The sequence below is a fragment of the Maudiozyma barnettii genome (genome assembly GCF_903064755.1).
Source record: "Maudiozyma barnettii strain CLIB 1767 genome assembly, contig: KABA2_09, whole genome shotgun sequence".
Lineage (NCBI taxonomy): Eukaryota > Fungi > Ascomycota > Saccharomycetes > Saccharomycetales > Saccharomycetaceae > Maudiozyma > Maudiozyma barnettii.
This window is the reverse complement of record NW_024545246.1, coordinates 63872-87747: the sequence shown is the minus strand read 5'-3', so window position 1 is coordinate 87747 and position 23876 is coordinate 63872. Positions and strand designations below refer to the sequence as shown.

The 23876-nt window shown below is 35.1% G+C and overlaps 13 protein-coding genes across 13 annotated transcripts; 7 read left to right on the top strand and 6 right to left on the bottom strand.

Moving 5' to 3' along the window:
• Positions 1–257: 257 nt before the first annotated feature.
• Positions 258–1421, top strand: RPL3 (60S ribosomal protein uL3; the record flags this gene model as incomplete). The annotated part of the gene is made up of 1 exon (XM_041552183.1): positions 258–1421. The coding sequence occupies one exon, from the start codon at positions 258–260 to the stop codon at positions 1419–1421; it is 1164 nt and encodes a 387-aa protein (XP_041408117.1).
• Positions 1422–1623: 202 nt separating this feature from the next.
• Positions 1624–2280, bottom strand: YNG1 (Yng1p; the record flags this gene model as incomplete). Its single annotated transcript, XM_041552182.1, has 1 exon — positions 1624–2280. The coding sequence occupies one exon, from the start codon at positions 2278–2280 to the stop codon at positions 1624–1626; it is 657 nt and encodes a 218-aa protein (XP_041408116.1).
• An 845-nt stretch (positions 2281–3125) lies between these two features.
• On the top strand, positions 3126–4049 carry CYT1 (ubiquinol--cytochrome-c reductase catalytic subunit CYT1; the record flags this gene model as incomplete). The annotated part of the gene is made up of 1 exon (XM_041552181.1): positions 3126–4049. The coding sequence occupies one exon, from the start codon at positions 3126–3128 to the stop codon at positions 4047–4049; it is 924 nt and encodes a 307-aa protein (XP_041408115.1).
• Positions 4050–5126: 1077 nt separating this feature from the next.
• Positions 5127–6998, top strand: MSA1 (Msa1p; the record flags this gene model as incomplete). The annotated part of the gene is made up of 1 exon (XM_041552180.1): positions 5127–6998. The coding sequence occupies one exon, from the start codon at positions 5127–5129 to the stop codon at positions 6996–6998; it is 1872 nt and encodes a 623-aa protein (XP_041408114.1).
• A 170-nt stretch (positions 6999–7168) lies between these two features.
• Positions 7169–8917, bottom strand: ALG8 (dolichyl-P-Glc:Glc1Man(9)GlcNAc(2)-PP-dolichol alpha-1,3-glucosyltransferase; the record flags this gene model as incomplete). The annotated part of the gene is made up of 1 exon (XM_041552179.1): positions 7169–8917. One exon carries the CDS (start codon positions 8915–8917, stop codon positions 7169–7171), a length of 1749 nt encoding a protein of 582 aa, XP_041408113.1.
• An 884-nt stretch (positions 8918–9801) lies between these two features.
• On the top strand, positions 9802–11895 carry VPS5 (sorting nexin 1; the record flags this gene model as incomplete). Its single annotated transcript, XM_041552178.1, has 1 exon — positions 9802–11895. One exon carries the CDS (start codon positions 9802–9804, stop codon positions 11893–11895), a length of 2094 nt encoding a protein of 697 aa, XP_041408112.1.
• Positions 11896–12038: 143 nt separating this feature from the next.
• On the bottom strand, positions 12039–14126 carry GYP1 (GTPase-activating protein GYP1; the record flags this gene model as incomplete). Its single annotated transcript, XM_041552177.1, has 1 exon — positions 12039–14126. The coding sequence occupies one exon, from the start codon at positions 14124–14126 to the stop codon at positions 12039–12041; it is 2088 nt and encodes a 695-aa protein (XP_041408111.1).
• Positions 14127–14928: 802 nt separating this feature from the next.
• On the bottom strand, positions 14929–15912 carry RPF2 (rRNA-binding ribosome biosynthesis protein RPF2; the record flags this gene model as incomplete). The annotated part of the gene is made up of 1 exon (XM_041552176.1): positions 14929–15912. The coding sequence occupies one exon, from the start codon at positions 15910–15912 to the stop codon at positions 14929–14931; it is 984 nt and encodes a 327-aa protein (XP_041408110.1).
• Positions 15913–16347: 435 nt separating this feature from the next.
• On the top strand, positions 16348–18099 carry SGO1 (Sgo1p; the record flags this gene model as incomplete). Its single annotated transcript, XM_041552175.1, has 1 exon — positions 16348–18099. The coding sequence occupies one exon, from the start codon at positions 16348–16350 to the stop codon at positions 18097–18099; it is 1752 nt and encodes a 583-aa protein (XP_041408109.1).
• Positions 18100–18208: 109 nt separating this feature from the next.
• Positions 18209–20224, bottom strand: KABA2_09S00726 (uncharacterized protein; the record flags this gene model as incomplete). Its single annotated transcript, XM_041552174.1, has 1 exon — positions 18209–20224. One exon carries the CDS (start codon positions 20222–20224, stop codon positions 18209–18211), a length of 2016 nt encoding a protein of 671 aa, XP_041408108.1.
• A 321-nt stretch (positions 20225–20545) lies between these two features.
• On the top strand, positions 20546–21265 carry RTS2 (Rts2p; the record flags this gene model as incomplete). Its single annotated transcript, XM_041552173.1, has 1 exon — positions 20546–21265. One exon carries the CDS (start codon positions 20546–20548, stop codon positions 21263–21265), a length of 720 nt encoding a protein of 239 aa, XP_041408107.1.
• A 313-nt stretch (positions 21266–21578) lies between these two features.
• On the top strand, positions 21579–22244 carry BUD21 (Bud21p; the record flags this gene model as incomplete). Its single annotated transcript, XM_041552172.1, has 1 exon — positions 21579–22244. One exon carries the CDS (start codon positions 21579–21581, stop codon positions 22242–22244), a length of 666 nt encoding a protein of 221 aa, XP_041408106.1.
• A 247-nt stretch (positions 22245–22491) lies between these two features.
• On the bottom strand, positions 22492–23610 carry ATX2 (Mn(2+) transporter ATX2; the record flags this gene model as incomplete). Its single annotated transcript, XM_041552171.1, has 1 exon — positions 22492–23610. One exon carries the CDS (start codon positions 23608–23610, stop codon positions 22492–22494), a length of 1119 nt encoding a protein of 372 aa, XP_041408105.1.
• Between the last annotated feature and the right edge of the window lie 266 nt (positions 23611–23876).

Genomic DNA, 23876 nt, shown 5'->3' with positions numbered 1-23876 from the left:
CTTTCCTTTTTTTGGCAGATGGATTCGATGGTTGAAATAATTTTCATAGGGTTTCCCACTTCTTTCAAATTTAGAATGAAAATTTTTTTTCTCTTATCTTTGATTATTCCATACTCTTTTTTGGTCATTTAATATATATACAGGTATCACTTTTTTATTCTTTTATTTAATTCTATACTCTCTCTTCTTGCTATAATTTTTCATTTGTATTTCTATTTGAATCTCTCCACAACACAATTATATAAGTACAGTACACAATGTCTCACAGAAAGTACGAAGCTCCACGTCACGGTCATTTAGGTTTCCTACCAAGAAAGAGAGCCGAATCCATCAGAGGTAAGGTCCATTCTTTCCCAAAGGATGATCAAACCAAGCCAGTCGCTCTAACCTCTTTCCTAGGTTACAAGGCCGGTATGACCACCATCGTCAGAGATCTAGACAGACCAGGTTCCAAGTTCCACAAGAGAGAAGTTGTTGAAGCCGTCACTGTCGTTGATACTCCAGCTGTCGTCGTTGTCGGTGTTGTCGGTTACGTCGAAACCCCAAGAGGTCTAAGATCCCTAACCACTGTCTGGGCTGAACATTTGTCCGATGAAGTCAAGAGAAGATTCTACAAGAACTGGTTCAAGTCCAAGAAGAAGGCTTTCTCCAAGTACTCTACCAAGTACGCTCAAGATGGTGCTGCCATCGAAAAGGAACTTGCCAGATTAAAGAAGTACGCTTCCGTCGTCAGAGTTCTAGTCCACACTCAAGTCAGAAAGACCCCATTAGCTCAAAAGAAGGCTCATCTAGCTGAAATTCAATTGAACGGTGGTTCCGTCTCTGAAAAGGTCGACTGGGCCAGAGAACATTTCGAAAAGACTGTTTCCGTTGACTCTGTCTTCGAATCCAACGAAATGATCGATGTTGTCGCTGTCACCAAGGGTCACGGTTTCGAGGGTGTTACCCACAGATGGGGTACCAAGAGACTACCAAGAAAGACCCATAGAGGTCTAAGAAAGGTTGCTTGTATCGGTCCATGGCATCCAGCCCACGTTATGTGGTCTGTTGCCCGTGCTGGTCAAAACGGTTACCATCACAGAACTTCCATCAACCACAAGATTTACAGAGTCGGTAAGGCTGGTGATGAAGGTAATGCTTCTACTGAGTTCGACAGAACCAAGAAGACTATCAACCCAATGGGTGGTTTCGTTCACTACGGTAACGTTAACAACGATTTCGTTATGGTCAAGGGTTCTATCCCAGGTACCAGAAAGAGAATTGTTACTCTAAGAAAGTCTCTATACACTAACACTTCCAGAAAGGCTCTAGAAGAAGTCACTCTAAAGTGGATCGACACTGCTTCCAAGTTCGGTAAGGGTAGATTCCAAACTCCAGCTGAAAAGCACGCTTTCATGGGTACTCTAAAGAAGGACTTGTAAATTTAATATATATATAATATAATATATTTACAACATTTCTTTATTTTCCTAGCAAAAACAAAACAAAAAACAATTTTTTTTTCTCTTTTTAATATGAGTTGAATCTCAATTATGCATTGGTCTTCCATTTAGGTTTACTGTACTTATATAAACTATATATATTTGTGTGTATTGTTTTGATTAATAATGTATGATTTATTTGCTAGTGCTTCTTTTTCTTCTTTTTAAATATGTGTCGCTTTTTAGAGTTTTGCTCCTTTCGACACTTATCACTACAAAACCATTTACCTTTAGGTGAATGAACTATCCCTACACACGCATAATGAAACCATTCTCTGGGACATTTCTCATTATCACAGGCTATCATATCGCCCAAAGAAGGTTGTTGACACCAGCAATATACTTCTTCTTCTGAGAGGATGTTATTATCTGGAGTTATTGCCGGAGTTAAACTATTAGCACGATGTTCTTGAATCACTTCCTTTCTCAATTGTTTTAAATTGATACTTAGTTTCATCTTGTTTTTCGTTTTAATCACAGAAGGTTTCTTTAGTTTCTTATTCAATTTTTTAATCAAATGAGGATTATTCTTTAATAATGTATTGTATCGTTTCTTCACGACTAATTGGCATTCCAATTCCTGAGATTCTTCTTTGAGCCGTCTTATCTCTTGCTCTACTAAGTCACCTAGCAAATGTGACTGTGTGCTGAGATTGTCTCCATAATATCTAAATTGTTCAGGTGATTGATCCAGATCTCTCAATTTACCATCCAATGTTTGTAATAGCCATGCAGTTCTCACTACATCACAAGGAAGATAATCCAATGTATTAAGATATGAATACCGTATATCCGACATCCTTCAAATGTGGTTCACTATGTATGAGGTGATATTGAGTCCAGTTACTATCTTCTCGTCACTTTCAAATACTGAGGCCACAGTCATCTATGGTTAACATACTTATGTAAACAAAGATCATCTTAGACTGGTTGGGTTATTTCCGACGGGAATAATAATTCCAGAACCGTACATAGTGACCCAATCTAATTTCCTTAAAATACCCTAAAATCACTATGCACGCCACGCCCTACTCTCCAGCCAATGAAATGCGAGAAACCGTCAAAACCGAAAAACTTCTCTTTGAGGGAGCCGAACGTATCGGAGAATAGAGCGTGAAAGTTCAAGCTGGTAAATGTTTATTGTTCAAGGGCTGCAGAGATAGTAAGAGAGGCCAGTAGTATAGACCGATGATGTTTCTACAAGGGAGAAGGAGAAAGTGATACAGAATGGTAAATAACAGTTGGCAAGAGGTTAGAGGAATATATAAAGATATATATATATATATTAAGAACTATATTTGGTTGATTATATACAATAAGTCTTGATATATTGCAGTTTAATAAAAGTCATCCAAATATATATATATACATATAAACCAACGTATTGCTACATTTTATATTTTTGTTATTTGTTTGATACTATTAATCACATAGTTGTTATTTTTTCCATTGATATCCTTATTTGAAAGATACTGCAGGGAAAAGATTTCACATTTCCATTAGATAACAAAAATTACAATTATTTTATCCCTTATTTTGTTAATATTTTGATTGAATAATCCAGAGAAAGATTAATTAAATATATCTATTCCTTTATCAATACTCATACACATACTATTTTAGATTAAAATTTTTTATTATAACATGTTTTCAAGATCTATATTAAGTCGTATGGTCTCAAAGACTGCTGCCCGCCAACTCTCAACAGTTTCCGGCAACACCGCAAAGTCCGCCAATAACAAGCTTCTAATAACTGGTGCTGCATTGGCTGGTATTACAGCTTCAGGTTTACTATACGCCGAATCATTGACTGCAAATGCCATGACTGCTGCTGAACATGGTCTACATTCTCCAGAGTTCGATTGGCCACAGAATGGTCCATTCAGTACATTCGATCATGCTTCTATTAGAAGAGGTTACCAAGTCTATAGAGAAGTCTGTGCTGCTTGTCATTCCTTGGATAGAGTTGCTTGGAGAACGCTTGTTGGTGTCTCCCATACAAACTCCGAAGTTAAAGAGATGGCTGAAGAATTTGAATACGATGATGAACCAGATGACAATGGTAATCCAAAGAAGAGACCAGGTAAACTAGCTGATTATATCCCAGCTCCTTATCCAAACGAACAAGCCGCTAGAGCTGCTAACCAAGGTGCTCTACCACCTGATTTGTCGTTGATCGTGAAGGCTAGACATGGTGGTTCCGATTACATTTTCTCCTTGTTGACTGGTTACCCAGAAGATGCTCCAGAAGGTGTTACATTACCTGTAGGTTCTAACTATAACCCATACTTCCCTGGTGGTTCTATTGCTATGGGTAGAGTGTTATTCGATGATTTGGTAGAGTATGAAGATGGTACTCCAGCTACTACTTCACAAATGGCAAAGGATGTCTCCCAATTCTTGAACTGGTGTTCTGAACCTGAACATGACGAAAGAAAGAGACAAGGTCTAAAGGCTATAATCATCCTATCGTCATTGTACTTACTGTCCGTTTGGGTCAAGAAATTCAAATGGGCTTCTATCAAGACTAGAAAATTCACTTACACTCCACCAAAACCAAGAAAGTAAACTCTTTCATTTTATTTCCCAAATACAAAAAAAAATTGACATAAAATAAAATCCGCCAATGGGAGAAGATCTTATTTCTTTTGAAATAACGGAGACGTGGTAAAATTGTCCATAAATACAAACTACTAACAATAATATGAAATTAAATAATAGTAATGAATCATTTACATGTCTCATACATCCAAGTAACCATTCCGCAATTATTATTATTACGTTTCCTTTTGGCTGTTAGTACCTCTTTTTTTTTTCTCTTACCTGCCTCATTTCTTCTGATAATATTATTACAACTAACTCACCATCCGCTTGTCGCCGTAATGATCATTTCCCATATGGGTTTTTTATTTATTTATTTATTTTCTTTTTTCAACTTATTTAATACAACAACAACTACTACTACTACTATTATTATATTCATATTTATTTATTCTTTCTATTACTTTAAAATTAAAAATACAATAAAATTATTAACTATTAGCCGTAACATTTCACTCTATATATTAAACAACAACTTGAACATTATCTAATCTTGATAGATGAACCAAAATGAGTATCTTACTCGGACTCCTCACGTGCTTCCGGATTAGGAATTCTTTTAATTCATCTGTTCTGTAATGATAGAGGTTTTCCCTGTCTCTCTTCCTGTCTTTTCCGGGGGCCCCATACAAAAAAGCGAAAATTACCTGATTAGGAAAACAAATCAGTATATTGTTTTGACCTTTTTTCTTTTTGGCTTCTTCTTCAATTTTTCAGTTGTAAGTATAGTACAGATATATAATAAAATAATATAATATAATAGCGAAAACAGAATACTAAACTATTATCTGTGACTTATCAAAGGGTACAAGTGAACAACAGTTTTCATCCTCGAATCTAGATTTCCTTATATTATTAGAAAGTAGTTCTGTGCGTCCTAAAAAATATCGACTTTTTTTCCAACAATCTATTATTATTTATCATTTATAAAAGGAGACTTCATTACAAATCGATATTAAACTCACAACATTCTATAAGAAGTAATCCAACGAGTTGAGAGTTTACTTTTTTGCCCCACTTAGTGATAGATAAATACATTTCACTATGACTACAAGTCCAGAGAAAGGTACTAGAAAGAGAGGAAGACCTCCAATCACTAAGAATTATGCTAATCCATTGGAGAGTCCTTTAGCACAATCTTCGATGAAAGTACAGAGACAAGGTACGCACGTATTTTCTAAACCAATGATGAAAGTCGGGCAACTGACACCTAACTCAAAGAAGAGAAGGAATAGTAATGCAGGACGATTACATTCTGAATCAAATTCACATTCAAATTCACCACTCAAAGGGGGACTTGCCGGATCAAGTCCTTCAAAGAATAACATGGTTAAGAAGATGGGTACTACTAAGAATGGGAGGTATAGAGGTATAATATTGGCAACGCCGGATAAGACTGAATTACAGTCGACTAATTCACCATCAAGGGATAAGAATACATTAAATGATATGAGTAAACCAAAATTGCTACCAAATTGCGCACCTCTGACTCCCATTACAGATAAACCTGAAATTATGAATGTGATGAGTGAGAAGAAAAATGAACATTGCATAAATTTTTCTTTATCATTAAATATAAATTCTAACGGGAAAGCAACAATAGGGTCATCTCCCAACGATCTATCAAAACCAGAACAACTTCATCAAATTAAGGATTTTATCTCCCCAATAAAAAAAGAACATCATCAAATCACAAATTTCCAAAAGAAGGACGTATTGTTCTTATTAAAGAAAATGAAGACCCATGCGTCAAATAAATATAAGAAGTCTACGATCTCAAAGGACAGCATAACAAAAGCAAAGATTTTATCATTACCCAAAAAAGGACCTTTAAAGTTAGAAAAGGCATTTAGTAGTGGTCCAGCGATAAATGAATCTGGAAGTTCTTCAAAGGATAGAATATCAGATCCTAAAGCATTGATACCATGTACTCCGCCTGCTCCGGGACCTATGTCCCCAGGAAATTTCTTTAGTTCTCAATGGAAAACTGGATTAACACCAAATATAAATGGATCATTAGGAATCCTGTCGCCCTTTCGGATGAGCCTTGGAAACAGTCATACCGTATCTGTTGCTCCTCAGCCTTTGAATATAAAGGTCAATGAAGGTATACATAATGGTATTGATGAACAGTTTATTTCTGTTAAAACTTATAATGGTATGTCGAAAATTGAGCCTCTTGATGACGGAATTAAAAAATCATCTGGGGAAGGCACCAAGCAGTATGGCTTTAAATATTTTGTTGGTGATCCGCTTCTCTTAAATGATGAATCAGAGATAGGCGAGCAGGTTTGGCAAGAGAATATTAATATGAGAACTAATGTTTTATCACCAGAACATACGAAGGTATTTAATACCCCACCATCCTTTGTAAATTTTGGGTCACCTGGGAGTCTGTTGTTCAGTCCTCCAACTCAAAGGAGAAATTCTAGTATATTAGCAGTTAATAATGTCGATAGCATGGAACAGCATGCACATATTACAATGTTAAAGAATCATCAACAAAAGATTAATTCTTCAGGAAAGATTGGAAACAGTGCATTGAAGTTACCTGCGTATAAGAGCCCGGTAGTACCTATAACTTTAAAAAATAAACAAAATAAAAGTGGCATAGAGTTACCGATGCTTGACGTAGCCCATTATGAGCTTAGGGAAATCGGTCCTCCTGGAAATTTTCAAGCAAATAACCCACCTTCGGAAGATCTTCCACCATTAATGCCCCATTCAGTAAATACTATTAATAAAAGGCAACAGTTGAATAGTATTCATGAAATCGATTATGCATCAAAGGCAAGAATTGATAAGAATTTGAAAGTCCCTGATTTTAGTGATTCAAATCCAGATAAGATGGATGATGCAGGTATGGCGTTAAAGAACCTGATTAAGGATGATAAATCTATTTCTGATCAAGTCTAATAATATATTCATTTTAAAAGGAATTTTATAAATCTTACATAGATAACCTCTGTTTATTTATTTTTATTCTTCTCAAAGTAAGTTTTAATATTAATTGTTCATAACGTTACATGTGATTATTTAAACGTAGGTATATATAAAGATGTATATAATTTTAGGAACACTCTCAATTATGATTCCCATAATGGTTCATCAAAATTGTACAACCAAGATATACCAATCCATGAACCCATTATCCCTAGAGAGCAATACACACTGTAAGTCATAAGACCTAAGAATTCAAATTTTTCGAATAGAGGATATTTCCATTTCATTACATCGAAAAATTGGATCCCTAAGACCATAGGTAATAACAAACAGATATAGATAATCGCTAATCTATCCATAAAGAAGACTCTTCTTTCAACGCTAGAAGAGAGCTTGGTCGTCTTTCTAAGAGCGAAGAAATAGACCACACACCATACAAAAGTGTATAAACATTTCAATGCAAAATCAGCATTTTCGTACAATAATGGGAATAATGAAACATAACCTGCAGCGGATACTAACATAAATGAAACTAGAAGTCTTCTATCCAAAACAACTAGGAAAGAAAATGGAACAATGACCAACAGTATAGCTTTTTCATGAACATGCCATCCGAATAGGTAAGATGCTAGACCACATAGTGTCAAAGAGCCGATAAACCTCTTGAAGGAAGGATCAAATAACACTGGGATGACTGCTAATATTTGATAGAACACAGTTAAAAAAAAAGTAACCTTTGGTGGGATTTGAGGTAGTACTGTAAATACAACATCTTGAACCAAACCCTTAGACCCATTATTACTAGCCTCTTGTACTCGTTCTTTAATTTCATTAACTGAAGAAGGTATCAATGGAGATGATATAAACCTTGTAATAACAGTGTATATGTATGGAACTCTTAATATAATAATTGAAAGGATCTTATCAGCAAAAGAATACAAAGCCCAAAAATTTGGAGCCCAATACGCATGAGTTAATCCTCTTGAAAATGGGAATAATCTAGATAATACTTGTGGCATTTGGAAAATAAAAGGGCTAAAACATATAGCAAGTGTTCCAATCACGATACTGCCTAATTTTAAAAGATGCGACCATTTCACTAAAAATAATAAATCTTTATAACTTCTAAATTTAAAATTTTCAAAATTTAAAACGTAAGCTCTCAACAAGAATACAAAATAACATGGTGCCATGTAAAGGAAAATATGTTTAAAGCATAATGCGATACTGTAGAAAGCTGCACACCATAGATAGTTTTTATTTCTTGCTGTAACAATTGAGGCAATGAAAATTGCAAAAAGAAACCCATTGTATTGGAAATGGATATGGTCAATTATTAAAAATCCTGGGGAGACTACAATACTTGTTGCAACTATGAAACTTTGAGTTCTTCTATCCTTCGACGTTGTGTTGATATAATATTGCAATACAGCATAAAGTAGAATTTCACTGAAGATCACAGTCATTCTTTGGAATATCACTGTGGGCCAACCAAATTGACCTACTTCTACTATGTCTAAACAACCGTCTTCTTTCACCACCGAGGGAACGAATTGTGATAGAGCCCATTCAAAGTATGCAAAGAAGGGTGGATAATCTAAGGTCCATTGACTAGTATTTTCAAAATACCATTCAGTTATAGGAAGATTGTGGGTAATCGCTAACCAGTTTCTATGAACATCGAAATCTGTGCTGAAATAATCAGGAAACAATAGTATTTTCAAAAAGAGACCACATATCCAAAAATTCCACAGAGAATATCTTCTATCCACAGTACCGACTTGACATTCTGACTTCTTGGTAGTATTTTGAAGCTGGTTGGTAGCATAATCAGCGAGATCTGTCTGCGATGCTGATGTAGTATCAACATTTTCAGTTGCTAAGTCAGTCATTTCTTCAAAATAAAGTAAAGAAAATGTTTGTAAAGTTCGACAATCAAACAGAAAAGTTCAATACTATATCTTGAAACCCTGGTAAAATTACTTTTAAAGTTAATTAAGTTCCACAATGAAAATACAGACATTTATTGAAGTGTATACTTATCCCTGTTTGTTTATCATTATGAAATACCTTCTTGTCATTGTCGCCGTTTGAATGGTGACGGTTATAATTTCTTTGGAAAATCAACATTAATTTTTTTACAGAAAGTGCCGTACAAGTGGCTACTTATGTAAGGGTACAGGATATTAAACTAATACTCAAGACAGAGAAGTGGTATAACCATATCAAGCAATGCCATTACTTATCTATCTACATATATATTGATGATCTATAAGATTAGTTAGTTTCCTTATCTCAACTAAAATATTCACTGAGACGATTGTTTAAAAGTTAAAAACCCCAAAAAAAGCAAAAGGATATTCATCTGACTAAGGAACACACATTACATAGTCACCATTGAACAACATACTAACGTTGTAATCACCTAAAGGAGCTGTACGACGTCTTGATACATTCGTTTCGTTATGTAGATGGAACTTATATATCTTTCATAATGGCTATTCCCATAGTAAATGGGTCGTCTGACCGCAGCATAAACGCTTTTCTTGAAGGGCCGTGGGTCATTTTGGCTGATTTCTCGTATTAAATCGTCAAAGAGAACCAAAAAATGGATATTAATCCTGATACAAATAACCATCTTTGTACAAAAGATACAACAAGAGGGTTGCAAGGGAACTACTGTTGATTGTATATTCTAGTGATATATATTTCGGTAGGTGCATAATACCGGTATAAAACTGCAAACGAAGTTTGGAATTTCCTTGGTGTTTAAAGGATGAATTACGAGAATGACGACGCACTTAGAGCCCCTGTTTGGGACGATTTGAATCAAAATGAAAATGAATCCACAACAAATACTACCGCATCTGGGAATAATAATAACTTCAATTTTAGAACAGACACTAATCTGAATATCTCACATGATACTATTGATGGATTGAGTCAAACCTTTGCTAACATCGGCACCAGTGATCACTTTGGTGATGATAGCAATGAAGCTGGTGAAAAGAACACATCAGAAGGAGATAAATTGATTAATTTGTTAGCGCCAGAGGATAACCTTCTTGCAGACATCGAGAAGGATGTTGTACCTGGTGTCATGATAAATGGTGGTAGTGGTGATCTCTTGTTTGGTGGATCGCCTTCTTTAATCTCCCCTATCCTCGGAAATGAGGCATTGAAACTAAATTCTAATGAAACATCACCAAGTAAAAGAACAAGTAAACCACATTCATTATTTAATGCATCGACAAGGTTACGTCGTAGAAAACCAAATTATGGTAATGCGACTACTGAAAACGGGAAACCTCAACTAGTTAAAGATACAAATAATATATCAGATTCAGATTCTTCAACACAAGTTACATCGTTAGATGACGATCCCCTGGGTAAAGCACAGAAGGAAAATGAATTTGTTGAAGAACCATTAGAATATGATAACAATAAGAGAAAAGATGTGAATGGTAATATTTCTAAAGCTTCTCTTCTAAATCAAATGGATGAACCACTTTATAAATTATCGCCTAGAAAATTTCAACCAACTTCGAATGCTAATGCAGAGATATCTGGTAATAATTCTAATAAAATCTCAAAGAAGGATAAAACAAACATTGGAACCCCAGATCAAGATCAGTCAGATACCCAAGTTCCTGATGCAGTTCCATTTAAAATCGATGTCACAGACCCTATAAAAGTGGGTGATCTTACATCAGCACATATTGAATACACGGTAAATAGCGTATCAGAGTTGTTGGATTCGAATCAATCTCAAGTCACAAGACGTTATACTGATTTTAGATGGTTGTATCGTCAATTACAAAGCAATCACTGGGGTAAAGTGATTCCTCCTCCTCCAGAAAAACAAGCTGTTGGACGATTCAAGAGAGATTTCATAGAAAATAGACGATTTCAAATGGAGACAATGTTGAAAAGAATTGCCCATGATTCACTACTACAAAGAGATCAAGATTTTTTGATGTTCTTAAAAAGTGAACAATTCTCTAATGATTCAAAGTTGAGAGCATATGCAACAGCTTCAGGATCATATAATGATAACAATGATCTTTCAGAAGTTCATATGAGTGAGGTCGAACTGTTAGGACCAGATGACGCAGCGATTGTCCTAAACAATGGTGGTATTGATGCCGAACAAAATAAAGGTTTTATGAACTTTTCATTAACCTCACAACCCAAATATAATGAACCTGATCAATATTATATTCAGGAACGTGAAAGGTTTGTTATCTTAGAAGAACAGTTGAAACAATTATACAGGTCACTTGAACTTATTGATACAGAGAGAAATGAGCTTGCAGCTACTGTATTTGAATTCTCGAAGAGTATAGAAGTTTTAGCGAAATTAGAAGTCACTAGAAAAAGTTCAGACCTTTTGAATTCGTTTGCTGAACTACATAATTCTATTAGAGAATCCTTGGAAAGAAATTCTTTACAACAATCTTTGACGCTTGGTGTAACACTCGACGAATATATTAGAACATTGTCGAGCGTGCGGGCTATATTTAACCAGAGGGCCAAATTAGGCTATTTCCTTGTTGTTGTGGAAGGAGATTTACGAAAGAAAAAAGCACAATTTGACAAGACTTATCCAGATTTTAAACCCAGTGCACCAATTAAGGATGAACATTGCAGAACTATGTTAGGAGAATGTCTCGTACTGGATAAGAGATATAACGCGATAAAGGAAAAATGGACAGTCATTGCTGATAACATTAAGCGTGAGATCAAACATTATGAAGTTGAGAAAATAGAAGAATTTAGAAACAGCATGGAGATCTCCTTGGAGTCATCTATAGAATCTCAAAAGGAGTTCATAGAGTTGTGGGAAACATTTTATCAAAACAATTTGTAAATGGTGTAGATGGTAAATATTTAAATATATAAGCCATTTTTATGATAACAGGTGCTATTATGGTTACTTATTGTTCATTATGTAAGAAAAAATGGTTCGATCATTGATACGACGATAGAATAAAGTCATTGATGTTAAAGTATCTATTTTAACCAATGTGATGTAGCATCCTTGTATAATGATTGCCAAATATATGCTTCACTTAGTAACATTTCTATATCTGTTTCAGTCCAATCCTTGGTAGGGGGATTCTGAAGGAATGTAATTATACCTTGGAAATCCATATCACAAAGCATATCGCTCCATTTAATTAAAAAAGCAGCACAAACAAATACATGAAATTCATTAAGTGAAGTATGACTAAACCTGTTCGACGAATCATCTGACGACGATACACCTGCTGGAGATGCATTTGTTTGGGTAGTCATATTTGATCTACTAGCTGATGATGCTGGTGATGCGAGGTCTATGTTAGGTGTTCCAAAGGTAGGTGGTTTTCTTGAAACAGGTGTGTGTGGTGACAATACGCCATCGTTGCTTGAATTCGATTGATTCGAGGTCGCGAAACTTGATGTAGTTTCTGGTGATGTCTCAGCAAGATATGTATCCCACATTCTAATAACGGTATCCATCTGAAATTCTCTCATTAATAAACAATTCATCCATCTAAATGCGAATTGAATAAACTCCACATGTTCATTTTGGAAATGTTTATATAGATCAAAATCAATTCTTTTCACTAATTGACCTAAATTTTTTACTTGTTTTAGAATACCTGGTTGTCCATGAATATAATTGTCAGTGATCTGTTCCAGAAATTTCGTTAGACACCAAAATGTATCTGCCTCTAAGTTTTCCTTTTGATCCTCAGTCAGGTATGTGTCTGGATCAACAACTTCCACAGTATCAATTTTAGATGGTGGTAGATATTCAGTTAAGAAGGTTTGGAAAAAAGGTGTTACTAAATCATTTATACCTTGAACATAACCACTAGCTGGGTGTCTGATTGCCCAAAGGTATAATATTCTCTGAAGACTGTCATGGACAGACTTAAATTGATACAATGGAATATGAGGATTTGTTCTGGGGATATCAATTTCTATCTGATGCCATGTTGGAATATCCCTAGAGTGTTCATCTGAAAAAGTATGCTTCAGACCTTCTGTATATTCCTGTCTCTTCCTTTTTAATAGAGATTCTTGTCTTCTAGTGTTTGCTGGTAAGTAACCAATTAATAATTTCCAAACTATGGGTCTATGAGGTTTGGGTATACCATTCCAACTCAATTGCCGTAGTTCTTGTAAGTTGATAACATTCTTGCCCTTGATAATATTATCAAATTTAGTTATTCTTTGCATTATTGAGTTTAATTCCTGTACTTCGCGTTCATTTTCTATCTCTTCTTGACTTTTTTCTAATTCTATAGCCTCCATAGTATTAAGGTTTGGTAATTGTGGATATTGTAAGGACTGGCCCTGTGTCATTGTAGTTGAGGTAATACTCGTTGCTACGGACGATGCTGTTGAGGTCCTTGAAAGATTGTTTCTGGGGTCATTATGTTGTTGGTTATTATTATTAGAAGTCGATGATTTTCCATTACCTCCATTGGTTAACATTGGAATTGGCATATTATAATTATCTATCACTGCACTCCAATCTTCATCTAGATCCTCGAAATATTTGTCACTGGATTTCTTATGGGTTGAATGTTCACTAATGGTACTATTGTTATTATGTTGGTAGTATATTTGATTATGATGAGAATGTTTGTTATGCTGTTGTCTTAGAAGGGATGCTCTCGGACTTTCAATCTGATTAGACGATGGGCTTGCGTATCTCAATGGTGAATATGTTTTAGCTGGTGACGTTATAGATTTCGTTGTACTATTCTGTTGTTTTGACATTGCATCAAAATTACCATCGGAACTATTTGTTCTTGAGAGAGAATAAAGTCGATGTTCATTGCTGCTACGAAGTTGATTGGAATGACCATCATTCGTCTGAGTAAGATTATTGTTCATTGTATCGTTATATGTCCCTGTAGTTGGGTTTCCAGAAAAGGATTGAGATGATTTGTTGGAAGGTTTACTCGATGAACTTGAACTAGAGGAAGACGAGATCCTCCAAGATTTCATCAGAGATGTCACTAGACTTGTAGAGGAAGAGCTAGAATGAGACCTTCTCTCTTTCGTCTCTCTGTTAATCTCTTGAGAAGTTGACCGCACACCCATGTTTGTTGTGTTTTTTGATTAAGAATTGATTTATATCTAGACGTCCAATAATTGTTGATTCAATGAATCTCAAATTCAATTTAAAAAAGATAGGAAAGAAAGTCCTAGTTTATGTAAAGTTGATTAACAATTATTTCACCGTATATGAGATCTCTTTAATGATACTCGAGCTAAATCTTGAGAATTATTTTTTTTGGTTGTTAAACGAACCTCTTATATCTCCGATATAATAAAAAAAAATGTAGCAATAATAGCAAAAATCTATTCAAAACTGGGTAATCAGCTGAGTTTCTATTTGATATAGATGTAAACCTAAACCTTTATAAATCACAAGATTGGTATCTTATGAGAAAATTCAAGTTAGCGTTTACAACTTTTGTCGTGCTCCCTTTGGTTTAGGGACTCTTTTCGTATTAAATTTATATTGATTACATCAACCAGTCAGTCATTGTATCAGATTGTGCGTTGTTGCCTTTGTTTTTCTCTCTGTGTGAATGTGAAGAGCGATAATGATGGGCCGAGTATGAGGTTCGATCCCAGGACAAGCTGGCTGCTTTAATATTCAATTCCTACAAAGGGAAGAAAGTCGACAAAATGATTGAACAATGACGACCGATTGAGTTCTAATGTACAAAAAACTTGGTTAGGGGCAGTGTGAAACCACATAAGGTGGTAGGCACAACTGTTTGTTTATATATAGATAATATATATAGACATATGTATATATATGTATATATGTATAGGTGGAAATAGTAGGAAAATGATAATAATGATGATTATTTGAGAAATGCAAATGAATGTATTAGTGCTTTGGTTTTTTGGCAGCTGGTTCGATGTCGTCTGCTGTGACGAAGCTTTCGTCGTCATCGCCTTCGTCATCTTCACCAGTTTGGTCGAATTTAGACTTTAGACCCTTCATTTTTCTTGTTTGCAAGTTTTGTAATTCTTGTTTACCCATATGGATTCTACCAAACTTGTCACCCATGGAGTCTAATTCTACGTTCTTCTTCATCTTGATGTCCTGTTGTTTTGATCTCTTCATAGCCTCTGTAACCATATCCGGTGTTGGAGTTTGAATTCTGCCGATTTTGAAATCCAAACGTGGACCAGTCTCACTTAGTTCCACTCTTGGTAATTTACGACCACCTTGTTCACTTCTGTAAGTCTTCAATTTGTAGACTCTGAATAAAACATTTGGTAATGTTTCCCCATCTTGGTAATCACCAGCAATGGTGACCGAGATGATATGTTGTAAACCAGAGACATCCTGCAATGTAGTGACTTCACCTCTAAAGAAATCCATAAACAAAGATTTCACATGCATGAAAGCTGGATCAGTGTCAAAGGCACTACCTTGGAATACCATCATTGGTTTCAACCCTACAGTGAAAGTTTCCTTACGGAAATCAGATAACAATTTATAATTCTCAGCGATTTGTAATTCAATCATATCATATATCTTGTAACCAAAAGTACGAATAAAAGTCAGGTTGTTCTTACGTTTCTTAGAGTTTGAACTTAAAACCATCAAGGAACAATCATTCTTTTCACTTAGAAATTCCAGTCCTGATACATCCTCGAACGGTCTGATGTTGTTCTTCTTGTTGAATCTCTTCATGTTTGGCTTCTTCAACGAACTCAAGTCGACCATCACATCATGTAGGACCTTGTTAGAGGTCTGACCTGGAATGAAAAGTGCTTGTTTCACGTTCTCCACAACTTTAGCCTCTTTCTTCTCCAGAGCTCTCTTGGCCCTGGCATTCTTTGGTTTCACAGTTCTAATCATCCTTGTCACACTCTATTGCTTCTGCTCGACTCACCCTAGCAAGCAAAAAACCCCACAACTTATACAAAATATACAAATATGCAAACAGATTACTTAAAGCATCTGTTATACTTGGTGAAGTTCCAGTTCCATTCACTGCGAAAAGTTTGCGATGAGCTGAAAAGACGAAAAATTTTCCAGCGCCGCAGGATTTTTTCCCAGTGAAAGGGAACATCGCGTTGGACGAGATGGTCGGAGCCACAAACAGTATGGAGTCTCCAGTTTTGTTTATACTTCAATTAAAAGGTAAACAAAAGGGAACAAATCTGCAAAGTCAACCTGAGAAGAAACACGACACTTCAAGGTTTTTTATAAGTAAAGTCCTCTGTTAGATTTATCTTGGTAACGTCGAAACTAGTGATATATATAAATATATTTGAAGAAGGAAGTAACTAGATGACGAGAACGGTACGGAGTAGCGGCTCGAAGAACAGCGGTTCAAAGAACAGCAGTTCAAAGAACGACGATTCAAATAATACCAGTAATACACGATCGTATCAATTGCAATTCCAGGAGTTGCAGGATATTCTGGATCAGGAGTCGGAGAAATTGATACATTTAAAGACATCGTATATTCAACAGAATGTCGCGATTGCTAAGGAGAATTCTTTGTTAAAAATTAAATTGAACGAAATGGAGACAAAAGTTAGTGGGTTGATCCAGGAGAATGTTGCTGTAAGATCACATTTGAGTATGGCACAATTGAAATATAAACAACAATTGACCGATAAATTACAAAATATGGAACAAGATTTACTTTTACGATTTCAATCTATTCTAGATATGTTTCAACAAGTTAGAGTCCAAGAAAATTTACCCGCTGGTCACTCCCTAAAGAATGCTCTGCGTTCTACTGTAATGCAATTACCACCATCATCATTGCCAACATCGAAAGACTCACATACAGTGCATACAACACTTTCAGGACCTTCCTCGGCTTCTTCTTCCTCAGTGTCACCTTCGGTGAACTCCACATCCTCAAGAAAGAGAAGGAAAAGTTCAAGGAGACAATCAATGTTTGTTCCAAGCGATTTTGAGTTCCCTGTTGATAATGATCTCCCAATAGAAAATAATAATACAGATGGTATGAACTGTGAAGAATCAATTGTTTCGCTACAAAACCAAGATCATGGAAATGTTCCTGAAGAACAAATTAATGATGAAACAGATTTTACAAATTCGATTATAGATTACTCTATACCTGAAGAAAATGATGCGAAGAGAAATAATAGGACTGAGATGATGGCTTTATCACGAGATTCGTATAAACCTTTACCTACATCTTTTATCGTTTCTTCTACCGCTCCTCCTTCTTCTTCTTCGTTATCTTCTTCTTCTATATCCACATCTGCAACTAAACTTAATGTGTTTAAAGATGATGAGAAAGATATAATTGATAATGAAGAAAATAATAATAGTAATACAGCTATGAAGCATTCTATTAGACCACCAAGAATAAAAAACAAGAAAAGAAAGATTATAGATGAAAAAATGCCTGTATCAAAATATCCAGAAATAGACTCGTCAACAAGAAGAACAAGAGGGAAAACAGTGGACTATAAATTACCATCATTACGTTCAAAAATGAGAAGACCGTCAGAAAAATTTGTTGATGCTATAACAACTATTAATATTAAGGATTTACAGGTAAATAAAAGAAAACGTAAAAGTAATAATAATGATGATAATAATCCCGTACCTGAAGATGAAATTGTTTCTCTAACTTCTGCTATACAAACTACTTTGAAAAATGATATCCCTGTCGATACCCCAAGTACTTCCTCTTCTCCATCGTCGTCTATGTTGAAGGATACGATATTTAAGAAAAAACAATTAATACAACCAAAAAGTTCGTCTCCATTGGTAGATAAAGATATCAACAAGAAAAGACCATCTTCGCAAAAGAAGAAATTGTTTAAACATGCAATTATTAATGACCTAAATGACGAAATGACGACTGAGTCGAGTGCTAACTCCTCGAGAGCAAATAAATCCGTAAGTTTCAGGTTAAATGAGGAAGATCTTTCCGTGTTTGATTTGATTCCAACCAAGACTGCAACTCCAAAAACTTATAAAAATACTAATAGTAACAGTGGAGGTGGTAACATTAATAATAGTTCCACAACAAGCAAAATTTCTAGATTATGATGATAATATCATGTTTAACGTAATAAACGTTTCGTTAAATAAAACTATATAGATACAAATGTATCACACTGAAATAATATAAATAACGTATCGTCTTAGAAATAAATATTTACTGTAAGATTTTACCAATACCAATAGTTCTGTTCATATTATTTCTTAATATAACAACATTACGTCCTGGAATTAGAATAACTGATTCATTAACTTCGGCTTCCACCTTTAAAATAGTATCCCTACGATTAAGAATTTTATTAATTTTTAAGTCTTGCTCAATGGTACTTGTAAAGAATTTCAGCTTAGTTCCTTCAGATACTTGTGTGTCGTATATGTCAAACAGTTCAATATCAAGGACAACATTCTCACGGTTTACCACTACCAGTTGAGGATTTTCTGGAGCTGAAATAACATTCCGTTCAGTTACTATAACATCATTTTCTTTATCCTTTCCGTGTGGTTTATATTCCAAGGAGATATAGTCGCCAACAAAGGCAATAGGTACCGACTTCCCTTGTTTAAATATGGATTTGACAGAAATGGCTTTTCCCTCTGGCTGAACGATAACATTATCATCTTTTTGGATATTACCAAACTTTATTATGCCAAGACATCGGTCCCCAATTTTAGATTTATCTATGGTCACCGTTAATGGTTGATTTATATCCGTAATTTTAGAATTACTTAGAGTAATGCTCTCACTCTGAATAATTTCAAATACACTTCTCTTTTCAGTATTCCATGGACACATTTGCTCGTAGATTGGTTTGAAGAGACCATCTTCCTTTGTATTTACGATACCACAGCAAGGAACCCAATTTAATTGATCACGTTCAAAACCAATATTTATTAGAAATGGAAGTAACTCTCCTTTAATATCTTGGAATCTTTCCTCATGCCAATCAACAGTATCTAGTTTATTCATGGCAATAATTAATTTCTTGATGCCGCATGAGTGTGCTAATATACAGTGTTCAATTATTTGACCATTTAAGTTGAAACCATTTTCAAATCCATCTATATCGCAATCGATTACAAGTAATCCAACGTCGCTGTTACTCATAACACGTAAAAGCTCAGGTGATAACATATTTTTGGATCCAGGAACATCAGTTATTCTATAATTATACCCTCCATAATGAACCAATTCAGACCTTATGGATTTCTCCATAACTTTTGAAGTTTTTCTATCATAATCTAACAACCATGACCAGAATGTGTACTTTTCATTCCTATATTGAGACCTCTCTAGTCTAATTTTCAAATCATTGACTTCCTGGATCTTGAAATACTCTTGATCATATAATAATTTACCGATTAACGTGGATTTACCGCTACCTGAATGACCGAGAGCAACAATTGATATAGTTGGATGAATCTTATTCTTGGTAATATATTGCTGTGGATCGATTCTCGTAACAGTCTCCTTTATTTCTACATTCTTCTGTAACCTCCTTGGTGGTTTGATAGACAGATTCGCTATTTTCTTTGTAACATCCTTAAATGCACCTTTTTGAGCCAAAATGGACTCATCGTCTGGACTCAATTTTGCAAAATTTTGTGCTATTCTATTTCTCTTACCTGAAGGGCAAAAGACAAAATCTAGCTCTGCTAGTACTCTTTTATTATAGACATGACTATTGTTGTTGTATGTTTTATCGATACAGTGTTGTTGGGGCTCCTTGACGGGAGTCATATAATATGTTGGCGGTATAACATCTTTATCCTTAATGTCTGTAAAATATGATAAAGAACGTCTAACTTTCTTCAGTTCTTCGGAGTCAGACGTCTTTGACTTTTTTTCTTCTACTTTTGATATTTCAAAAGTTGCTACATTCTCATTTCTCTTCACATTAGTTGTGACGTTCCTTTCCTTTTCTATTTTAAATTGTAAATCATGCAATCTGGAACTTAAAGAACTTAAAGACGGTTGTTCGGTAGGATTAGTCTTCGATTTCTTCAGTATATCAGATAGATTCTGTTTAGGTTCTGTTTTCTTTTCATTCTTTGAAGTTTTCAGCCTATCTAATAGAGAAGCACCTTTGGTGTGTGTGTTAGATCCTTTAGTCTTCGTGGAATTATCCTGTCTTGATATTATTCTCTGCTTTGCCAATTGCTCTAACTTCGACATTGTACAAACGTATGAGAGTAGTGTATATGTTAAAGTACCTGCTGGTGTGGAATTTTGATGAACACTTTTATTTGTTCTATTACTGTAGAAAAACTTTGTTAGGTTAAGTTGAATGTATAACGGACCAGTTATTTATACACTTTTAAATGAGTTAGGTTATTCTAGGGCGCTCAGTAACAAATATTTAGAAGCCGATGGCAATATATGAACAAGACAAAGAATATATCATTTGAAAGAACTATATATTAAATTAATATATTCAGGAGACATCGAATAGTGTGTGTTGGTCTATAGAAGATAACTGCAATATTGCAATACAGGATGAGCGATTATTCCAGTGCTAAATTTCTGAGTAAACAGATGAAGGCAAGGGGCCTTCAAAAATTGAGGTTCTATTGTCAGGTCTGTATGAAGCAATGTCGTGATGACAACGGATTCAAATCGCATATCAAGTCACCATACCATCTGAAGAAAATAGCACAGATTTCAACAGATGACATTGACGAGTACACGGCACAGTTTGAATCTGATTTCTTGACCCATTTGAGAGTAAATCACGGTGAGAAACCAATTACCGCCAATAAAGTTTATAATGAATTTATTCAAGATAGGGACCATATTCATATGAATGCGACTCAATTTACATCGTTGAATAAATTTATACAACATTTGTCAAAGGAAGGAAAGATTAGAATACGAAATCTTGATGATTTTGACAAACCAGAAAATATCGAGATGGGCAATTTACTAATCAGTTACGTTGACACCTCTGGGAATAATACATTACAGAAGCAACAACTTCAAGATATTGAGAAGCATGAGAAAGCAGATCAGGAAATGAAGAGTTACATACTGCAAAAGCAGATTGAAGCTGGTCTCAAGGCAGCCGCAGCCCAAAATGACATAGATCCATCAGAAATTGAAGAAAGCAAGCCATTGACGTTCGGAGATGACATAGCCATAGACTTGAAGCCAGCATTGAAGAAGAACAAAATACAAAAGAAGAACAAAAAGAAGCCAACTAAGATCATGTTTGGTTGATGGACGGGTTCCTTATGGTAACAGTTCGCTTTGTTATAAGGTAATACACCAATTTTAATTTGAGCATGAGGGTAACTTACGGTTCGAAAATTTTTCGTTCTTCCACAGCGAAAAAAAAAGCGATGAGCTTTTCAAGATACTTGGTGAAACAACTTAAAATCCATCACTTGGTCTTCTTTGTAAAGGTAGGAACTATATAACTGACTCTAGACTTAGTTGCGATTATTGGCTGGTGTTTAATAGAGTAAAGTGAGTTAAACTTTAACTGTATTATAAAAAAGAGACGTTCTAACTAAAAACTTCTAGCAGCAAAATGAGCAGTAATCATGTTAAATTTAATGACCAGGAGGATGGAGCCATCCATTCCCAAGATAAAGGAATAACTATGAACGAAGATGGTTTTAAAACAACAAAGAAGAGAACCTTTAATTTGGCTGATGACAGTGACAGTGACAGTGACGATCAGGCTCCTGAGGAAGAAGGGGCTGCCAAAACAAAAGAAGATATTGAAAAGAAACTACAGGTTAGTGAAGATGCCAAGAAATTAGAACAACAGCAATTAAAAGAGAAGAGAAGAAAGCAGAATGCATTATTTCAAGAGCAACAATCAGTCAAAAAACAGAAGGTTGTTACTAGTGAAGACGTTATAGAACCATTGGAGGAACTTCCTGCTGAACTTTTGAAAGAAGTGGAGCAAACAGAGGCAGCCAAACCAACTCATATAAGTTTTAATCAAGACTCAGGTATTGACAATGATTCTGATGATTCCGATGTAGAGAGCACAATACGAAAGGAAGCTACTAAGAAGAGAAAAAATCAACTAAAGGATCTCAGAAGGAAAACAATTAAGAAAGGACCTGTTAGTGTAACCCTGTTAAGCTCGTCCTCTCAAACTAGGTCAATGGCACCAAAGAAAGAAGTTCAAATAACAAGTACTAAAGATAAATGGCTAAGGAGAAAGACTTTGAACAGGAGGTAACATTTTTTAATCCCATTTTTTACAATTGCATATTTTCTTTGAAAAAGAAATCCTTCTATTTATGAAGGTTAACCATTCGAAACTTATACATAGTAACCATCCATTGGGTTATCATTATTTTTTTGGGTTATATCAAATTTGAATGCTCATGAAGAGCGTATTTTACGTATGTGTTCATTAATCCTATCTATAAGTACTTTAATATATATATATATATACATATATATATATCTGTATGTATGTTTGATCATTCATTTATAACATACGATATGATGACAGGTAGGACCACTCCTGTCAAGGTATATATGGATTCGTCCATTGATAACCAACTAAATGTCTGTTGAGTTCCGTTCAAGCCTCTATCATCACGTATTCTATTACTTTCTAGAGGTGCTGGATTACCATTCGAAGTGCTGTTAAGGTTATCCTCATTGACGATATTGAAACGCCTTGGATCCCATTCCATATCCAAATCTTCATGGTTATCTGATTGAGAGATCACGAGGTCATCTACAGAAGAGAATTCGGTGTCATACGTCTGCATTGGGATATGTTCATTATTATGAGAATGTCCAGAATCTCCTACGAATGCTGTGAAAGAGGCGTATAATAAACTCCCACCACTCATTAGTAATAAATTACCACTCAACCAGCTCATTGTCTCTGAATGCTTTAAGTTGAATGTCGATAGAACAATATATCCCAATGGAGTGGATAACGCAAATGCAAATAAGTTTGATATGGCTTCCCATTTTGGAAGATGTTGTTTAGAAATCATCAAACTCGACAATGAGAGCACGGCAGGGATCTTGTGGATAACAATTGCTATTAGCATTACAACCATAAGTGAATCGTTATTAACTGCTGTCCCTAAGGCCACACCATCGGATAACCCATGAATAAATAATGCAAATACAACATTATTTCTAAGGATGGCTTGACATACTTGTTTAGGATTCTTTACCAGATCTTTCCATGATTCAAATATAATATCGGCTCTTCCTCTGATCTCAATTCCTGGGTTTGTCTCTTGGCTATTATTATTCATTATTGATTGAACAATTCTATCTAGTACATAGACAATTAGGAAACCCACCAACATGTTTAAACCTACGTTTCCTCCATGTTCCAGGCATTCACTGATCCCTTCAGGAATGACCAGCATGAATGAAGTACCCAGCAGCATACCTATCCCAAATTGGGCCAATACATTAATATATTGGACATGTTTTGATTTACCTGTGAATTCTTCATTGGTACCATTTGATTCCTCCGAAAACCAGTATATTGGAAGACTTCCGATTGCAAATGTCAAAACCAATAACGCCAATGCCATAAGAAGCACCTGAAGCATATTTGCACCCATGTTGCTTCCTGAATAAATAATTGGATGAATTGGTCGCCAGGTTACTAAATAGGAATGCGTATAGTTGTGTTTATTATACGGTCCATATTATTCAAATCAAGTTCCATTGTTAACCTCTTATATAGGCTGTTGATTAAAGATGGCTCAGTTACTAGACGCGTGCATTTTACAGATACATACGCGAAACCCTGTACAGCGCACAGCTAATCTATTGATAGTAAACAAATATATACCTCTAAAATATATAAGAAGGTATCAAATGGATG